Here is an 18,153-nt window from a genome sequence, read left to right on the forward strand (position 1 = left end):
CATACATACATTTTACTAGTATGTTTGGTTAAACTACAAATCTAACATCTATTTTTTGTTATTGCTGTTATTCTTTTTGTTGTTTGATGGTGGTGTCTACAAGAGGAATGTAATGTAAGTATCTTTCCCCACGAACCTGTGTGATCTCTAAGATCTTCTGGGGAGGCTCTTCTCTCGCTTCCTCTTCCTTCGCAAATGCAGTTGGTGGGGATGCGGGAGAGGGCCTTCTCTGTGGTGGCTCCCTGGCTCTGGAATTCCCTCCCCAGGGAGATTAGGTTAGCACTGACCCTCGCTGTCTTTCGGAAGCAGTTAAAAACCTGGATGTTCTGTCGTGCATTCAATTAGACAAATCCGTTATATCCTGGCCCTTATCCACATCAAAATTTGCCCTGTCATGTTATAGTTTGATTTCCATCCCATATTTATCTTCCCTACCTGCTTTGTCTATTTGATGTATGTTCTATTTTGATATAGACACTCTTTTTATCAGTTTGATTGTTTGCCCATTTATGTCCATATTGGACCTTTTAATGCTGTGGATGATTGTTTATATTTCCTGCTCTTGATTATGTTTTTAAACTATGACCTGTATAATTTGTTTTTAAATGTGATGCTTGTTGTTTTAACTGTTTGATTTTATGATGTTATGTGATTTGTATTTGGCTTGTCCCCCTGTGAGTCGCTCCGAGTCCCCGTTGGGGAGATGGAGGCAGCATACAAAAATTAAGTTATTTTTATATTGCTATAAGTAGAGACTTACAATTTCACCAGAGGGCCAGCAGCCGGTGGCCTGCTGTTTCATATAAATGTGTGAGGAATCTGGCGCCCCACACCTCACATCGCCCGGATTCAAATGAGGGCGATCACATGGGGGAAATGTGAGTGCTTGCCGCTTCCCCCCATAAAGTGTATGGGAACACCAGAGCTCTCCCGTGTTGCCCTGCTGGTGGCATGCACCAACTCTGCCCTCCTTCAACCACGGAGCCAGCACGGCATCATGTGATGGGAGCCAGTTGGCTCTGTGCGTGACCTGGGCTAAAGTCAGTGCATGCTGCCGATTTTATCTCTTTGTGAAGAAGTGGTTTATATATTAGGAATAACTCCTACTGAACTCTGTGGGTCTTATTTCTGAACAGATATCTCTAGGTTTGCACTGCTGAAAGAGAAATGGGAAAGCTTTGGAGGTGTGAGAGATAAGAAATAGAGGAATAGCTTTTGCCCAATTCATTACATCTTTTTCCATTAGAAATCACAATGACCTTACTGGAAGAGTTCTAGATTGTGTTGTGCACTTAGGGATCAAAAGGGATAGTGCAGAATGATTCCTTATTCGCTCTGTTACACCTCCTGAACTCAGAGTGTTCAAGTGCATATAGATTGCAAGAAATGATTCTCCTTTAGGTGTCTCCTAGAGACACGGAGAATTATTTCTCTGCTTCCTGAATCTTACAGTACATGTTAGCTCTCATGGATTCAGCAAAAGGAAAACTACAGTTACTACTTTCTCAGAAGCCACTGTTTCTCCCTTTCTGTTCACCACTACATAGAGCTGTTTCTCATCACTGGCAAACCTTCTCTGCTGTCCCATTAATTCTTGGCATGAATAGAAAGACAAATCAGATATTACACTTAGAATTGCAGTCAGGTTTATCCTTGAAATGATACCTTCCTTATTTTTCCTTTTCTGTTTCTTGTGCTTGGAGCCTCTCCATAAAATACCAGTGTGAAGATATCTGACTTTACTTCTTTAAAATCTCTACTTTTTGATGAAGCTTTTGGCACACCTCTTTAGTTCCTTTCCACTGTTCTAATGAAGCAAACTATGTGTAATTGAAACAATTACATATTATTTTACCGACAATCTTTGCCTACACTTCTTTTCTCCTTTTCTGCTGTTTCTTTGGGCTCAGTGCTGTTTATTAGATTATAGAAGAAGGGAATGAAGTTTCTGCTTGTGCTTTGTAAAGTTGAAAGCATACGTATTAATGGCATTGTACCCATTAGTTGTTCAGTTACATCTCAATGATTTCAAAGGAAGATTTACACTTACACTTTATTTATTTGCTTTTCTCACCAAATATTCTTGCATCCCAAAATATTTCTGGAAATTATTCTGCATAGAAATACACATTCCAGTGGGATAATTGTGGTGTTCTGAATTAAAATTTTATTGTTTTTAGACATTTGCATGCTTTTTTTTTCTTTTTGTAGGAGTACTGTTATGCAGAAAATATCCATCTTGTGTGTATTTTTGTGTGCATTTTTGTAAGTAAGATGTTTTTTTCTGCAAAATGTAGCCTATATTATCATGCAGAAACATTTCCTGAAGCATTTTGGCCTCTTACAATATTATGCAGAAACTGCACAAAATTCTTAATACTATATTATATTATTATACTATATTATTCTTCCTATGTATCTGAAACCAGGAAGCAAGAGTTAATGGTGGGATTTTCTAGGCTAATACTAATTACAAGTATATAACCTGTAGTTATGCACTTATCTTGAGTATTTATAATCACTAGTTTAGTGACTACTTAGGGACCATGACATTTCCCCAATCCCATTTAGCAGGAAGTAGTCACTACAATCACACTAGAGATCGCTTACAGGAGTGAGTGACTCTGCCAGTCAGATGCTTCACAAATGACAGGGGAACAAACTCCTATCAATCTCAACAGCTGCTGCCTGGTAAGTGGAATTGTGGAATAGTGACATGATTCATTGTGTAACTGGAACCAACAGGATTCCAGCCAATATTCTTTCTCTCCCTATGGAATGTGACCCACTGTTTCCCTGAGATGTACACAAAACCAATACTCTTCTTTGATTCTCACTGCTGTGTATATAAGCATACAAAGACATATGCCTTCAATAAGTGACATGTTCCTGCAGGTATCCTGTATTTTATGTATCCATAAATAAAGAGAACATAATCCTAAGACCCTAATTCATTATATCACGGTGCCATACTAATCTTATTTTATTCCTTTAGTTGTTGAAGAATCACAAGTAAACTACTTTGGTTCAGCAGAAATGGAATTAGAAGATATATTTCAAGGTAATTTTATAACATTACTACAAATTAAGTTCATCTTTTATTTGGACACTACAGTTGTTGGGATCCAAAGGTAGAAAAAAGTCATTCCACAATGCCCATGCAGCCTTTTTGGGTGACCTATAGGATGGGAATACAAAGTGAAAAAAATACTTCAGTTGGAGGATTTTGATCTCAGCACATAAATATGTAGCATAAAATCAAAATAATCTCTTTAAAAATCATAGAAACAGAGTTGTAAGGACCATTGAGTCCAAAACCCAGCTAAATGCAGGATCTCCAACTAAAGCACCCCAGCAGGTAGCTGTCCAGTTTCTTTTGGGAAGATGCTCAGTTCTCATCATCACTCTGTTGCAGAACCATTCTTACTTTCAAGATATTCCTTCTAATATTCAATTGAAATTCACTCTCTTGTAACTCAAAATGGTTAATTGATTGTTAGTTTAATTCTTCAAATCAGAGATAAAGAACTAAACTAAACAAAATGAAATGATTTTATTGATCAGCCAATTGCCTTATCAAAACACAATATACAGTATACATCTTGTTCAAGTAAAATCATAAATATACAAGTACAGAGAGTGGGGATGGCCAACTTATCACTGTACCTTAATCTTAGGTATATACATCAGATGTCCTTATCCCTCTTGCACTGTAAGATAGAGAACTAAAATCAATCAGATTGCCCAAACCTAGTTCTATTAGATTATGTGGGTCAGATGTTGTCAGGGTGCTAGTCATGCCCTCTCACATCAATGGGTTCCTGGCAGCCCTTCTAGATGACGTTTTTCCAGCTAGTATTTTGATCAGGAACCAATCTTTGAAGAATGTACTGCTCTCATCCTTCCCCCCTAGATTTTTTTTTTCGTGTCAGGAGCAACCTGAGTTGCTTCTGGAGTGAGAGAATTGGCCATCTGCAAGGACGTTGCCCAGGGGACGCCCAGATGTTTTGATGTTTTACCATACTTATGGGAGGCTTCTCTCGTGTCCTCGCATGGAGCTGGAGCTGGTAGAGGGAGCTCATCCGCGCTCTCCCCGGGTGGGATTCGAACCTGGCAGCTTTCAGGTCAGCAACCCAACCTTCAAGTCATGAGGCTTTTATCCCCTAGGCCACCGGAGCTCCCCCCCCCCCCCAGATGAATGAAATGTATCCCTATACTGATTATAGATAGTGGGCAATCTCTTTCTTGTGAAGAGGGGATAATATGACTGAAAACTGGTGGGGAATACCCAGAGCCTCTGTATACCAAATCCAGACCTATGTGGGTCAAATTAGTCCTGCGAGTTGAAGGGACTGCTCTTGATTCAGCTGTAGTTTGAATGGGACAAGGAGCAAAGTTAATAGGGGGTTTTTTGGAATTAATTTCCCCTACTCCCAGGACCTTTTGTGTCCCCTTCAAATCTGCTCCACTGCATTGCAAATATGGGTCTGGCACTGAGAACTATACTATAATTGCTTTCCTCTTCATTCCAACAGTGGGATATTTACTGCACATTGCACACAACATACTGCACACACCTTCATTCTGAATTTAACATATTTACCTTCTACAACACGTTCAGTATTTCTGTATTCGAATGGTGCTTTCATTTTAGTACAGCACACTTTTGATCTTAGCAGCCATACCATTTGGATATATTCACACATTTGAAATGCTGATTCTTTGCTGCTAGGAGGGAGGTGGAGTGTTGTTTACTCATGACATTTTGGCAGAGGCCTCAAGATGCTGATTCAAAGAGAACAGAAAGAAATATATACTATTCATCCCCACCCACTGAAAGGTTCTTCAGCAAAAGAAGGAATAACTCCTCATCTGTTGCTTTCCAATAGTTGGAAAAATCTCTCGACATTCTTCATTGTCTTGTTGCTTTTAGTTACTCAATTTACTTTTAGTTTAAAACTATTTGACCTCTCTCTTTCTGTGCTTATCAATGTAGAGGAAGATTTGGGTGAAATATTGTCCCTGAAATATCTCTTTATTTTTGAGAATTACTTTTTCTCTGTATATTTTTGAGAGTTACTTGCTTTGTTTTAACTTGGTGATCCAGCTTAGATAGCTCATGCAACCATCTGTTTTTTGCCTTCCGCCCAGGAAAATTACAGGATCCATCTTTAAAGCCAGTTGTCGCTCCTGAGCTTGTGGGAGGCCGTACCTACCTTAAATGCATTTTCAGCAGTGCACCTTCCGATTATTCCATGGGCTACATGGTGGTCTGGTCACGCCTTTCCACATCCAGCATGAAAGAACAGCTTCATCATGAGACAACATTGCAGACACTTTCTTATGTGGAGATGGATGGAGTTAATTTCAGATTGGGAGATACGGTAATGCTTTCTTGAACTCAGAAAAACAAGGTCAAACATTGAGAGGAACTGAATCCTGCTGTAGTTTTATTTTTTGGTTTGTCTCTTATTAAGTTTGTTCTCCTGAGTCTGAATTTGGCCTGAATATAAAAGATGATGCCAAAACAGGAGTATATTTTAAAGGAGACTTATTAAATACTATTTATCAAGTTTAGAATCCCCAGCATCCCAATACATTATCTGCAGTGCATGTACTGTCTCCAATTTATTTATCGGAACATTCTTTTTTGTTATATATCACAGTCCTGATATATATAAAAAATGTAGCTAGGAAGGCATTCATTTATATGATTAACAATAACTGTGTTTTGTGACAACACTATTGCAATGGAGACCCAGTTTAGGCTTTCTGCTCTATAGTATTATGCTTCTTGACTTAAAAATATATGCCATTGACTTAATCATGGAATGTAGACTCAGGAAACCAGCCAGATTCCAGAATAACATTCCGTCACCTCTGGACAACATTTGCCACTGATATTCAGGAAATTGTGTATATGATAACTAATCTGCACAAAAGCACACTAAATGTCCAAATTATACAATTTACATAAACCACATGTAGATTTATTTCTTAGTGAAGCCATAGCTTGGTATCCCTAATTTCTTACGGAAAAAAAACTCCTCACAAAAATATTTAGAGCTGGAATAAACCCTTTCATAAAATCATAGAATAACAGAGTTGGAAGAAACCACATAATCTATCTAATTCAACCCCCTACCATGCAGGAAAGGTACAATCAAAGTAAGCCCAACAGATGGCCAACTAGCCTCATTGATATTTGATTGTTTTATCGGGCTAGGCCCCATGTAAGCCGCCCCGAGTCCCTTCAGGGAGATGGGGTGGGGTATAAAAATAAAGTTGTTGTTGTTGTTATTATTATTATTATTATTATTATTATTATTATTATTATTATTATTCCAAGGAAGGAGCTTCCACCACACTCTGAGGCAGTGAGTTCCACTGTTAAACAGCTCTTGCAGTCAGGAAGCTCCTTCTAAGATTCAGGTGAAAACTTCTTTCCTGTAATTTGAACCTAATGCTCCGAGTCCTAGTCTCAGGGCAGCAGAAAATAATCCAGCTCCCTCTTCCTTATAACATCCTTTCAAATATTTAAATGTGGCAATAAATCTCTCCTCTCAACCTTAACATACTCAGCTCTTTCAGCCACTCCTCATAGAGCATGGTCTCTAGATCTTAATTGCCCTTCTCTGGACACCTTCCAGCTTAAATTGTGGTGCCCAGAATTGGACATAGGTGAGGTTTGACTAAAGCAGAATAGAGGTGTATCATTACTTCCCTTTATCTATACATTATACTCCTTTCGATGGAGCTCAATGTCTCATTGGCCTTTACCCAATAGTGAAACCTAGGTCATCTTTATAGGTACTCTTTGCTAAAAAAGAAAAAAAGTTGGATATGAAGGAATGAGACTTGAGAGAGAATGCAGTTCCTGAGGAAAGAAACTCAACAAAACTTATTTTTGCCAGAAGAATGAAACTATCTGCTTCTTATAGAGTAGCCCAATGTTATTCCACGAGAAACACTTTTATGGTCAAATTATGGAGCCCCCAGATGGCGTAGTGGACTAAGTGATTTGAAGGTTGGGTTGCTGACCTGAAAGCTGCCAGGTTTGAATCCCACCCGGGGAGAGTGTGGATGAGCTCCCTCTATCAGCTCTAGCTCCATGCGGGGACATGAGAGAAGCCTCCCACAAGGATGGTAAAAACATCAAAACATCCGGGTGTCCTCTGGGCAACGTCCTTGCAGACGGCCAATTCTCTCACTCCAGAAGCAATTCAAGTTGCTCCTGACACGAAAAAAAAAATGGTCAAATTAGATATGGTAGCAAATTACATTTCTAAAAGTAAATGGCAGCAGGGAACACTCATAAAAAAGATCATGATGGAAAGGGATTCCTCTCTGGTCCTAATGAAGATATTCTCTTCATGGTTATGTAAAAGAGGATGCCTGCCATAGATGTGGGTGAAACGTCAAGAGAGAATACTTCTGGAACATGGCCATACAGCCCAGAAAACACAACAACCCCCAAAAAAGGGTTATGGCATGTTTCATAATTCCTGCATGGTAGGGGTTGGGCTGGATGGCCCATGTGTTCTTTTAAAACTCCATGTTTCTATTATTCTGTTTCTGGGTCTGGGTTTGTATAGCTTCTACCTGAAATACTAAACCTGTCCTTGTGGGGAAAGGTTAACGGCTTACAAGCTGTGTTTTACTTTTGACATGCGCTTCAGGCACTCCATAATTAGTTTTCCTTTCAATGTGGAATTGCACTGAAAAAACCAAGATGGTATTTTGCCATAACAAAATGCAAATAAGTTGAGAAAAGCTTATCATAACTTTGCAGATCAACCCAAATAATATCAAGACTATTATTCCCACATTTCCAGCCTAATTGCTGTACAACCTAGCATATTTTTAATATGCTAGGCAAACAGTTCTCCCTCCCTCTCCCTCTCCCTCAATACACAATCATATCCATTCTGCAATATTTCAGTAATAATACTACTTTTCAGTGATATGATAAAGACTTTGAGGTCTAATATGTCCAGTACTTTGAACATATTAAAACAGCACACACATAATTTAGACCAGGGGTCCTCAAACTTTTTAAGCCGAGGGCCGGTCCACAATCCTTCAGACTATTGAGGGGCCGGATTATTATTTGAAAAAAAAAATACAAACAAATTCTGATGCACACTGCACATGTCTTATTTGTAGTGCAACAACAACAACAACAACAACAAGAACAATGAAAGAACAATACAATATTTAAAAATAAAAACCATTTTAACCAACATACATTTATCAGGATTTCAATGGGAAGTGTGGTCCTGCTTCTGGCCAATGAGATAGTCAAGTTAATTAGGGTTGTTGTTGTTGTTGTTGTTGTTGTTGTTGTTGTGTGCCTTCAAGTCATTTCAGACTTTGGGCGAGCCTAAGTCTAAAATGTATTTATTTATTATTTATTTATCTACTGCATTTTTTACTACATTTGTATCACACCCTTCTCATCCCAAAGGGGACTCAGAGTGGCTTACAAATTATATGTACATACAATATATTATACTATTAGCATAGCACAATATTAGGATTATATAATTACTATATTTAACTATACCACTATACTGTAATATTATTAGTAATATTATATGTAATATAGAATATATAATTAATATTATTATATGGTATTATTATTAGTGTTATATTGTATTACATTATAATATTATTATCAATATTATATGTATATACAATTTATTATATTATAAAACTGAGGACGGGGGCCAGGTAAATGACCTCGGAGGGCCGCATCCGGCCCCCGGGCCTTAGTTTGGGGACCCCTGATTTAGACCTTATGCTTTTTTATATCATCTGCATTGCAACATGGCTGGTATGATTTCATTACTGAGGACATTTGCTAGTAGCCTGTTAGTGAACTGTGATGGCATAATGCGTACCATAGTAGTTCATATTTTGGTCATCCTAGAGGTCAGAATTTGGTATCAGAGGTCTTGGGAATTGTGCCTTTGTTGTGCAAGCTTCTAGTAGATGCTTTGCTGTTGTTCTCCATGCTCAACACTATTCAGGAAATGGTTGTGTTGGGACGGGGGGAATACAGTAGAAGAGAAGTGGATTTGAATATTATGCAATACAATATATCTTCCAATTCAAGAACTCGGCCTCCATCTGAACATCATGAGCAAAAAATTTGCTATAATGTCCATCCTATGTATCCATTTATGCTGATAGTATTGCAGAATAAGATGTCTGTGGCTAGTAACAGAGTCCATTAGTTTTGTTACTTATATATTATATTTCTTGGGAGCAGCATCTACGTATCATTTTATTTCTGTAAAAGCTGGACCACTATGAATTAAAGAGAGTGAAAAAAGGTCAAACTCTGCTTCTAGGTGACTGATATCCATCAGTACTACTTTCTTTTCCTTTAAACCCCCTTGATAATATCATCTACACACAACACAGAATAACCATCAAGATGTTGTTTATACTCATAGCTTTAATAGAGTCATTGAGCTTTAGTAGTCCAATTGGGTTTGAACTTTTATTAGCATCTCTTTAGATTAAATAGCCACAGCCATTTCTTCATAATGTTTCTAAGAGCAAATTTCTCCATACTTTAGGTTCCAATTATGTCGTTGGAGAAATGATGCCTGCAGCAAAATGTTAGCCAAACTGCTGCAGCTTTAATAAATAAACCTATAAGATGGCAATTTCTTTCCATAGTAAATACTCAACATAAACCATTTCATCTGATTTGAAACTGTAACAGTCCCAAGACCTGTTTAGATTATACTGACAGAGGTCATTCCATACCTGGAGGTACAGCCATCTGTAAATTATAGCAGGCACAGTATGTACAAGAGATAATGCTAAGAAAGCAGGATGTGATGAAGAAACCAGCCAGGTTTAGCTCTGCACAGCAATTCAAAAGTTCATGCAGTGAGGTGACGTGCAAAATTGCTTCCCCTCCCCCCCTCCCCGGCCCCCATTTGCTTTGTACAGATATATATCAGTCACTTAGAATAAATGAACTTACCATTGCATTTGTATTCAAAGAAGATTTGATTAGTTTACATTGTAGAGAGAAATGGAAGGAAGTCTTCCCTTTCAATATTTATTGTTGTTTATTCATTCAGTCGCTTCCAACTCTTCATAACTTTATGGACCAGTCCACGCCAGAGCTTCCTGTCAGCAGTTGCCACCCCCACCTCCTTCAAGGTCAAGCTAGTCAATAATAGCCTTTGAGAATAGAGCAGTAAATTTACATATATAAAAACCATTGCTTTTGGGAGGATTTTGATACTTAGGAATTAATACTTTATCAAGATAACCCCATTGTGTGACTGCCCTGTTAAGTCCAGATGCACCACGGCTCGGCAGGACTTGGATAAACCAGTGCAGCCAGTAGCAGTAGCCATCCCCTAATCCCTGCCTTCCATTTACGGCAGAGTGGGGAAAATCTCATCTAAGGGGACCTCTGCCCACATAGCACCCTCAAACCTTTTTCAATTGACTTGTTAAAAAATGGACCAAGGAAATCCTAAGACATATTGGAATTTACTACAAGCCACTATAGCACATTGGCTGGTGTAGTGCTGAAAAATAATGTTGGTAATTTTTATTTTGGACTAGGTTGGGTACTCATTGATGCCTGGGTTATTTGAAAAGGGCCTTGTTTGGTTTTTGATGTTAGGTCATATCAGCTTGGTCCTACGTTACGCTATGTCTTAGAAAAAACTCAGTCTGTCCTGTTGTTTTGAATGAATGCTCCCATTAGAAAATGCATAAGGATGTGGGTGAACTACAGTTCCCAAACATCTTGGGTCTACCCTCCCCTAACTCCACTAGTATTCACAATTGGCCATGTTAGGTATGTGTGCCAAGTTTGATCCAGATCCAGTGTTGGCTGGGTTCAGTGCTGTCTGAATATGGGTAAATCATAAATCTCTGATGCCAAAGTCAATTACCCACAAAGCCTGCCAGTATTCACAGTTGGCCATCTTGGGCCTGTGTGCCAAGTTGGGTACAAATTCATCACTTGCTGAGTTCAGTGTTCTCTGAATACAGGTAAACTATAACTCTCTGATGCCAAGGTCAATCACCTGCAAAGCCTGCCAGTATTTACAGTTGGCCATGTTGGGTCTGTGTGACAAGTTAGTTCTAGGTCCATCATTGGTGCTGTTCAAAGTGCTCTTAGATTGCAGGTGAACTTTACATCCTAGTTCCTACAACTCTTATACATTACGGTGAATTTATTTATTTATTTAATATACCGCTCTTCTCCCCAGGGGGGACCCAGAGCGGAAGTTTCGAGCCGAAGTCAGAGCCAGTCCGCGTTCGAATCAATATTAATTCATAGAATCCATCAGGTCATATCAGCTCATATCTTAGGTTGAATTCTCCCCAAACCTCTCTCTCTTGTATGTTCAGTTGCTGTGTGCCATAGGAAAGGGTAGGAAAGGGTTAAGGGAGAGGCAGTGGGTGGGGTCATGCAAATGGAAAGAGAAAGGAACACTGGAATGTGCTTGCTGTAACCTGCAATGTCCTTGGAGAGAATGACTTGGTGGCTCCTCAGCACTGGGAACGATAACCTGTTTGTGGAGGCCAGAGGCTGTCAGTGTGTACGGACACCCGTGCCACATACATACATACATACATACAGATTTTCACTTTTATTATGTGTATAGATGTGTAGAAGTAGAGAGCCTGATCTCCAGCTGTTACACCCACCCACCCACCCACATCTACAGAGACATGCATAGTCCCATTCTGGTAAACCTCAGAAGCACAGGTCATTCACAGCTTTGAATTCATCCATTTTTCCATCTAGGCCATTTTGGCATCCTTTACCTGTAATGTTGTCCCCTTTCTATATGAATGAACCTGGGATTTTTTTAAAAAAAAATATCAAAATATGTTTTTTTAATTAACTGGACAATACATATTGGAACATGTTCTTTTCTCTCAAAGCATGTATTGAAATGCAGACTTTGACACATTTATGCAGTCCTTTACTTCCCTTGCAAAACCATGGTGGCCATGGGCTTCTATGTCAGTTGGCTTTATTTGGATTTTTCTCTGACCTTTCTTTCATTAAGCTTTCCAATATGCTGAGCTGTATTCACTAAACAGGTTCATCAGCTTGGATAGCTCTTTTAAAGGTCAGAGTAAAACCGGGCCCAGATTCATTACACCATTGACTTTAACTTACTGGCTGCCACCAATTGTACTCCTGCAGAATTCCATCTGCTGTAACTGGGCACATTCCAGTCCCTTAATCTCTAGGTTTGAAAGGTAAGTAGGATTTTATTTGAGAAACATGAGGAGAAAAATAAAACACCAACGCTGTATAGTCGGTCAATGTCATCTTTGCATAGCCTGTAGGGAACTTTTTTCATCCCCCTTCCCCTTTCTCTTGAAATGATGAAATGATAAGAGGAGGAAAAAAGTGCCTGATTGTTGAGTTACAGAGCAGGAGCCAATATTCAGCTGAAGGCAAGAAACCTGTGAAAGAAGCTATCTTAATAATTATGTGACAAACTGTCAAAACTGCAGATCAGTGACCAACACACATATCTGATTATTGTGAGGAAAGTATGCCTGAGTAGCAAGAAAAAAAGGAGGAGGAATCCAAACTTAGAAAGGATACCAAGTAAGAAATATTTTCAAATTGTTTTAAGTTCACAATTCTTATAACTCACATCTCACATACATTCCCCATTTGGGGAGAAGAATTTTCTTCAGACATTGGATAACACATACATTCATAGTCTGCAAAAGAAGTTTTTGGACTCTAGATTCCCAAATTCCCCGGCCAGCTAAGTCAATAGCCATGTGTGTTCTAGACAATTTAGCCCAAGAGGTGACTCTTCTGAGGATTTGATCAATTTCACTGATGAACAGGAGAGTAAATTCCTTTACAGAATCACATCACAGGATATTACCTTGTAACAATGAATAGTTTTTATAAAGAAAAAACATAATATATAGCCAGTCTTAAAGCTTGATCTTGAGAAGTGGTCCATTGAAATTCCATCCCACTGTTTTAAATTATCTTTTCCTTTTGGGGAGGAAAATGGAAAAATTACAGTGAAAAATTCGAGGTTGGGGATTCTGGTACACATATGGTCGGTGTGGACAATGGCATAGGAACCAATTTCTTCCACCCTACTCATGCCTGCCTGCACAAACAAAAAATCCTCTTTGAGGCCACATATCACCCAACATGGAAACCAGAAGTGATATAACAACACCTCCTTTTGGCATCAGTCTGTTATACATCTGTTGGTGGGTGAGGTTAGGCACAGAACATTTTTGAAAGTTTCCCAACCTGTGCCTCACATAAGTTGGTGAAGTAGCCAGCGGATTTTATGTGTATTCTGCTCCTCTCTTCTTAAAATGACATTTCAGAATGGAACAGGGCTCTATAAATGGCACAGCATATCCCGTCATGTGGCTAGACAGAATACTGGGAAGGCCTCACTTTTGTCCTCCTCCTTGCCCTTTCACCCATTTTACATTAAATAATACTGTAAATATAATGGGACAGTATATTTACATTAAATATACTGTCTCATTAAAATAGGGACAGTAGAAAGATTGTCCTAAGTGGTGTCCAGGGTTGTTCTTTGCTGCATGGAACACATGGTCCAGAACTTCCTTAGAGAGGCCAGGAACACCAGCTGAGTTACAGATTACATGCTTAGCTAAATTATTGTATTGTACATATCTGTATCCAATATAATATTTTAAGCATGATACACCCACACACTATCATCTATCCGTCTATCGATTGATCCTTTCTATCTACCTATGTGTTGATACTCCATTGCATGTAGCCTTGTGTTTAAATTATAACTCTGCAGAAGTCTGAATGTCACCTTGCAAGAAGTGACAAAAACTACCACAAGAAAATAGGACTTTGTGTTGTTTATTCATTTTCAGAACTGATACCATGCTATTGAAGGTTTTTTTCAAAATGAAAAAACAAATCAATCTTTCAAATAACAAACAAACAAACAGCACCTGCTGCTGTCGTTCCATGTTCAAGTGGTATTTCTGGTAAGAGATTTTTAAAGCAGATTTTTCATACTCCATTGATAACAATATTGCTTTGAAATGTCAACCACCACAAAGAAAGGAAATCGACCCCTGGAATATTACACTGTTCTGTATGAATGCAATATTGCTTTTTTATTAGATTTTTCTCACTGGAATGTTTAACATTGTCAGCTACAAAGAGATTCTATGTGGTACCTGTGGTAAACTATTGCAGCAAAAACAGTACTTGAAAGACTAACACATTTTTATCACAGCATAAGTTTTAAAGCTGATCTACTTCATCAGTCATATTTCACATTGACCAGAAGCCTGTGAATGACAATGCATTTGGAGTGGGAACTGGGTGTAATTTCAGAATTTCCCAAAACATTATTTGGTATGAGAGAATTTTAAGATGAGATTTTTGGTAGTAAATAATGAGGACAGTGATCATTGCAGGGAAGGCATTATAGCCTTTTAGTTGATAGGCTTTTAGTTGAAGTCCCTCATAGAAAGTGGTAGGATTGGGTCCTTAACCAAATAAATGTACCAGGTTACCCCATGACCCATGTCCCCATGACTGCCCAAATGGGGTTCACCAGATGGTTGCAACTCCCATCAGGGGGAGGTCAGTAAAAGGTAGATCCCTGAGGTTATTTAGTGCAGGAACAAGGGATATTCAAATGCTTGGGTATGGTCCACTCCAAATACTATGTGGAACTACACAAATAGGTTGCTGAAAGCAATTTTTTCTCCCAGTCTGTTCCCAGTCTTTTGTTTATTCTAAGCCTTGAAATGTCAAGTTAAAGCAAATTATCTTCTCCTACTGTGGCTTCTGTTGAGTTGCTTAGGGATGGAGCTAGCAGCCACTAGCTCTATATAACTTCTCCCTCAGTCTTTGGAGCTCAGTCTCTGAGGGCCAGTGGTGTGTGATACATGGTGCACACAATCATATCAGTAAGAGTTATTACAGTCTGAAAGGGATGAAAAAATAACTGCAGGAATGGAGACAGAAGGATCTGTCATTGTCTGCTGCAATGTGTGGGCAATGTTTCTCTTCTCTTTGCCAGAAAACCTTGCTGACTACACTTGCAGAAAATACAAACAGGTGGCTCTCTTGAAAGAGAAGGTCAACATTCCTGTCTATACAGCCCACCCACATTTATGTCTGCATAGCATACCTCAAACCTTAGATTTCCCTCCCGGGTGGCTAGATGCTATCTCGATTGTAATCGGGATAGCAGTCAGCCACCCCACAAATCCCAAATTTAGCCCCTAAAACCTACCTAAAGCCAGGCACGGAACCTAGCTTTTACTTATTTTGGCATGCGAGGAAAAGGGGAGGGAAGAGGGAGGAATTTCCTACAGCCTGAAAAACTGAGATGGCTGTGTGAATTGGACCCGGGGATCGTGTGATGCAATCCCCAAGCCCAATCCACACAGGGTCCACACCTGCTAAGACCCAGATCTTACATAAGATCCAGATCTTACCAGGTGTTTTATTAATTTGGAACAAAGCAGCCAAACCCTGTTTTGTTCCAAATTACTTTGTTTTAATAATAATAATAACTTTATTTATATCCCGCCACCATCTCCCCGCAGGGACTCGGGGCGGCTTACAATGAGAATATGACAACATAGCATACAATGCACACGATCCACTAAAACAATAAGATTTAAAAACAATGCAATACAAGATAAAAAACAACACAATAGTTACTTTAAAAACCGGAACATCAAATTGTTCTGCACAGCAGAGGATGACTAATACATTATTCCATCAGGTCCAAGAATAGAATCAAAATGAGTACAGAAGGAACAAGGGAACAATTTCACTTAAAGTGTCATAGCATGTAGAGTGAGGAGGAGCAAGATAAAGTGCCATTAAGGTTGTAAACATAGAGTAGATACCAAGTCAGATGGGCTATTTATTCAAACGCACTCCGAAACATCATTTGAATGCCCCTGATAAAAACCCAAATAAGTCCCAAGATATGAGCCTGTCTGGATGGGCCCTCTGCCAGCAAGATGAAATAAGAAATGTGTTGTGTTTCTAGAATGAACATATAATGCCAGAATTCATAATTATGAGGCAGAGCAAAGAAAAGTATGGTCAAACACAGATCTTGGCTTTCAGGCAAGCTGATTTTATCAACCTTGGGGAATTACTGGATGGAATCTCACGGCTATAAATGCTTAAGGGAAAAAACTTGATCGGTTTTTATAAAGAAGTAAGTGCTAAAAGCACAATCACAAACAATTCTATGGAAAAAGAAAAAATAGAATATGTCTGAAAAAGTCAATGTAGCTGTACAGTAAACCTGAGGAGTGCATGAAAGGACAAATCACTAAAGAAAAATGTATACATTTTATTCTTTCCTTAATCCTTTCCCCCATTTTCTGTGGTATGTACATTATTTTCTTTTTATATTTATATTCTGTCTTATATAATCCTATTTTTAATTTAATTTTTAAAAGACAAAAGAAAAGGATTTCCTCACTCCTCAAGCCTGGCATGGTAGTTTTCTGGGGACCCCATATTCTCCCAGAAACAATAATTGTTGTAATGGGGTAATTCAGACAGGGTATTATTATTATTATTATTATTATTATTATTATTATTATTATTATTATTATGACACAGCAAACAAAATAGATATGCTGGATTTCGTATCACAAAATCACAAGTTGAACACTTCCCAAGTGTCTAGGACTGTGTGATGTATTTTCGGATGATGTATGCAGATCCCAGTAGGGTGGCCTTTTGCAGTTGGCAGATTGTGATTTTGTCAATGTCTATTGTTTCCAAATGCCGGCTGAGATCTTTTGGCATGGCACCCAATGTGCCGATCACCACCAGGACCACCTGTACTGGTTTCTGCCAGAGTCTTTGAAGTTCAATCTTGAGGTCCTGATAGCGGCTGAGTTTTTCCTGTTGTTTTTCGTCAATGCGACTGTCACCTGGGATGATGATGATGATGATGATGATGATGATGATGATTATTATTATTATTATTATTATTTGTGTCAGGAGCAACTTGAGAAACTGCAAATAGCTTCTGGTGTGAGATAATTGGCTGTCTGCAAGGACACATTATTATGATTATTTATATTCTGCTTTTTCTCTCCACAAGGAGATTGGCATTGGCAGGGCTTGAAGCTGACATAGAGAGGGCTTTGAGCTGATAAAGACAGGGATTGGAGCTGAAGTTGAAAGGGAGTTGGATTTGAGAAAGAAGAGAGAACTACCTGTTGTTTTGAGGAGCTTAAAGAAGAAAATATTACGAGTCATTATACTTCTCTTTATTAAAAAACCTTGTTTAATAACCTCTCTTTGGCTCTCTGACAAACCTGGTTTGGAATCAGGCCATGCATACCCATACAGAATCCATGCAGCAACGAAGCCATAAGTCTCCACTTTCCATCAGTCTGAAGTCCAGCAACACAATCCAGCAAAGAATACATTGGAGGAATAAGGGCAGGATGAGTGGCAGAATTCTGATGGGTTAGTGTTTTGGGAATAAAAAGATCTGTTCCATTTTCGTTGTCCCCCCCCCCCTCTTTTTTCCATCTCTCAAAATTATTCTCATCTTATTGTATGAACAAAACTTCCAATCCTCTTCAAGAATTGCTATAGTTTAATTTTCACTGCCAGTTGTGGATCTGAATTCATATTCATCTTGGAAAGTAGAAAATACATAGGATAATTCTATCTCCTCTTCCTTTTCTCGAAAAGAAAGGTCATGCCACAATAAGCAAGTCATTCTCTTCCCCCCTCCCACCAAGGAATAGGACTTGCCAGTTTAGTGGGGGGAGGAAAGAAAAATGGGGTGGAGGAGGAAAGCCATTAAGATAACAGATGGTGTGTTTCCTCACAGGAGATAACAATTGTATCACTGCTGTATGAACAAACATAATTGGTCTGAAATCTCTCACTTTCTGGGGGGAAAAAAACCTTGCTGTTACAACGTTATCAGGTTTGTATACTGGGTAAAATGGAATAAATAGCTTTTCCATATGAAAGCTCAATATGTGAGAAAAGATATCTTTCACTGGAAAGTACTGGCCTGGGAATACAGTTTAAAACTAAAAAAAAGACAATATGCTTCTGTTTGCCACATGCCTTTGGGCTCAGCTGGAAAAATA

At 38.8% G+C, this 18,153-nt stretch overlaps 1 protein-coding gene across 1 annotated transcript in view; it reads left to right on the plus strand.

Moving 5' to 3' along the window:
• The window catches only part of LOC103279158 (von Willebrand factor D and EGF domain-containing protein), a 368,122-nt gene that overhangs the window by 102,507 nt on the left and 247,462 nt on the right, over window positions 1-18,153 (plus strand). Inside the window, exons 4-5 of the mRNA XM_062966717.1 lie at window positions 2,996-3,061; window positions 5,152-5,384. Of these exons, the coding sequence (XP_062822787.1) occupies window positions 2,996-3,061; window positions 5,152-5,384 (299 nt within the window). The remainder of the gene's footprint in view (window positions 1-2,995; window positions 3,062-5,151; window positions 5,385-18,153) is intronic.

Source organism: Anolis carolinensis, chromosome 1 (assembly GCF_035594765.1).
Source record: "Anolis carolinensis isolate JA03-04 chromosome 1, rAnoCar3.1.pri, whole genome shotgun sequence".
Taxonomy (NCBI): Eukaryota; Metazoa; Chordata; class Lepidosauria; order Squamata; family Dactyloidae; genus Anolis; species Anolis carolinensis.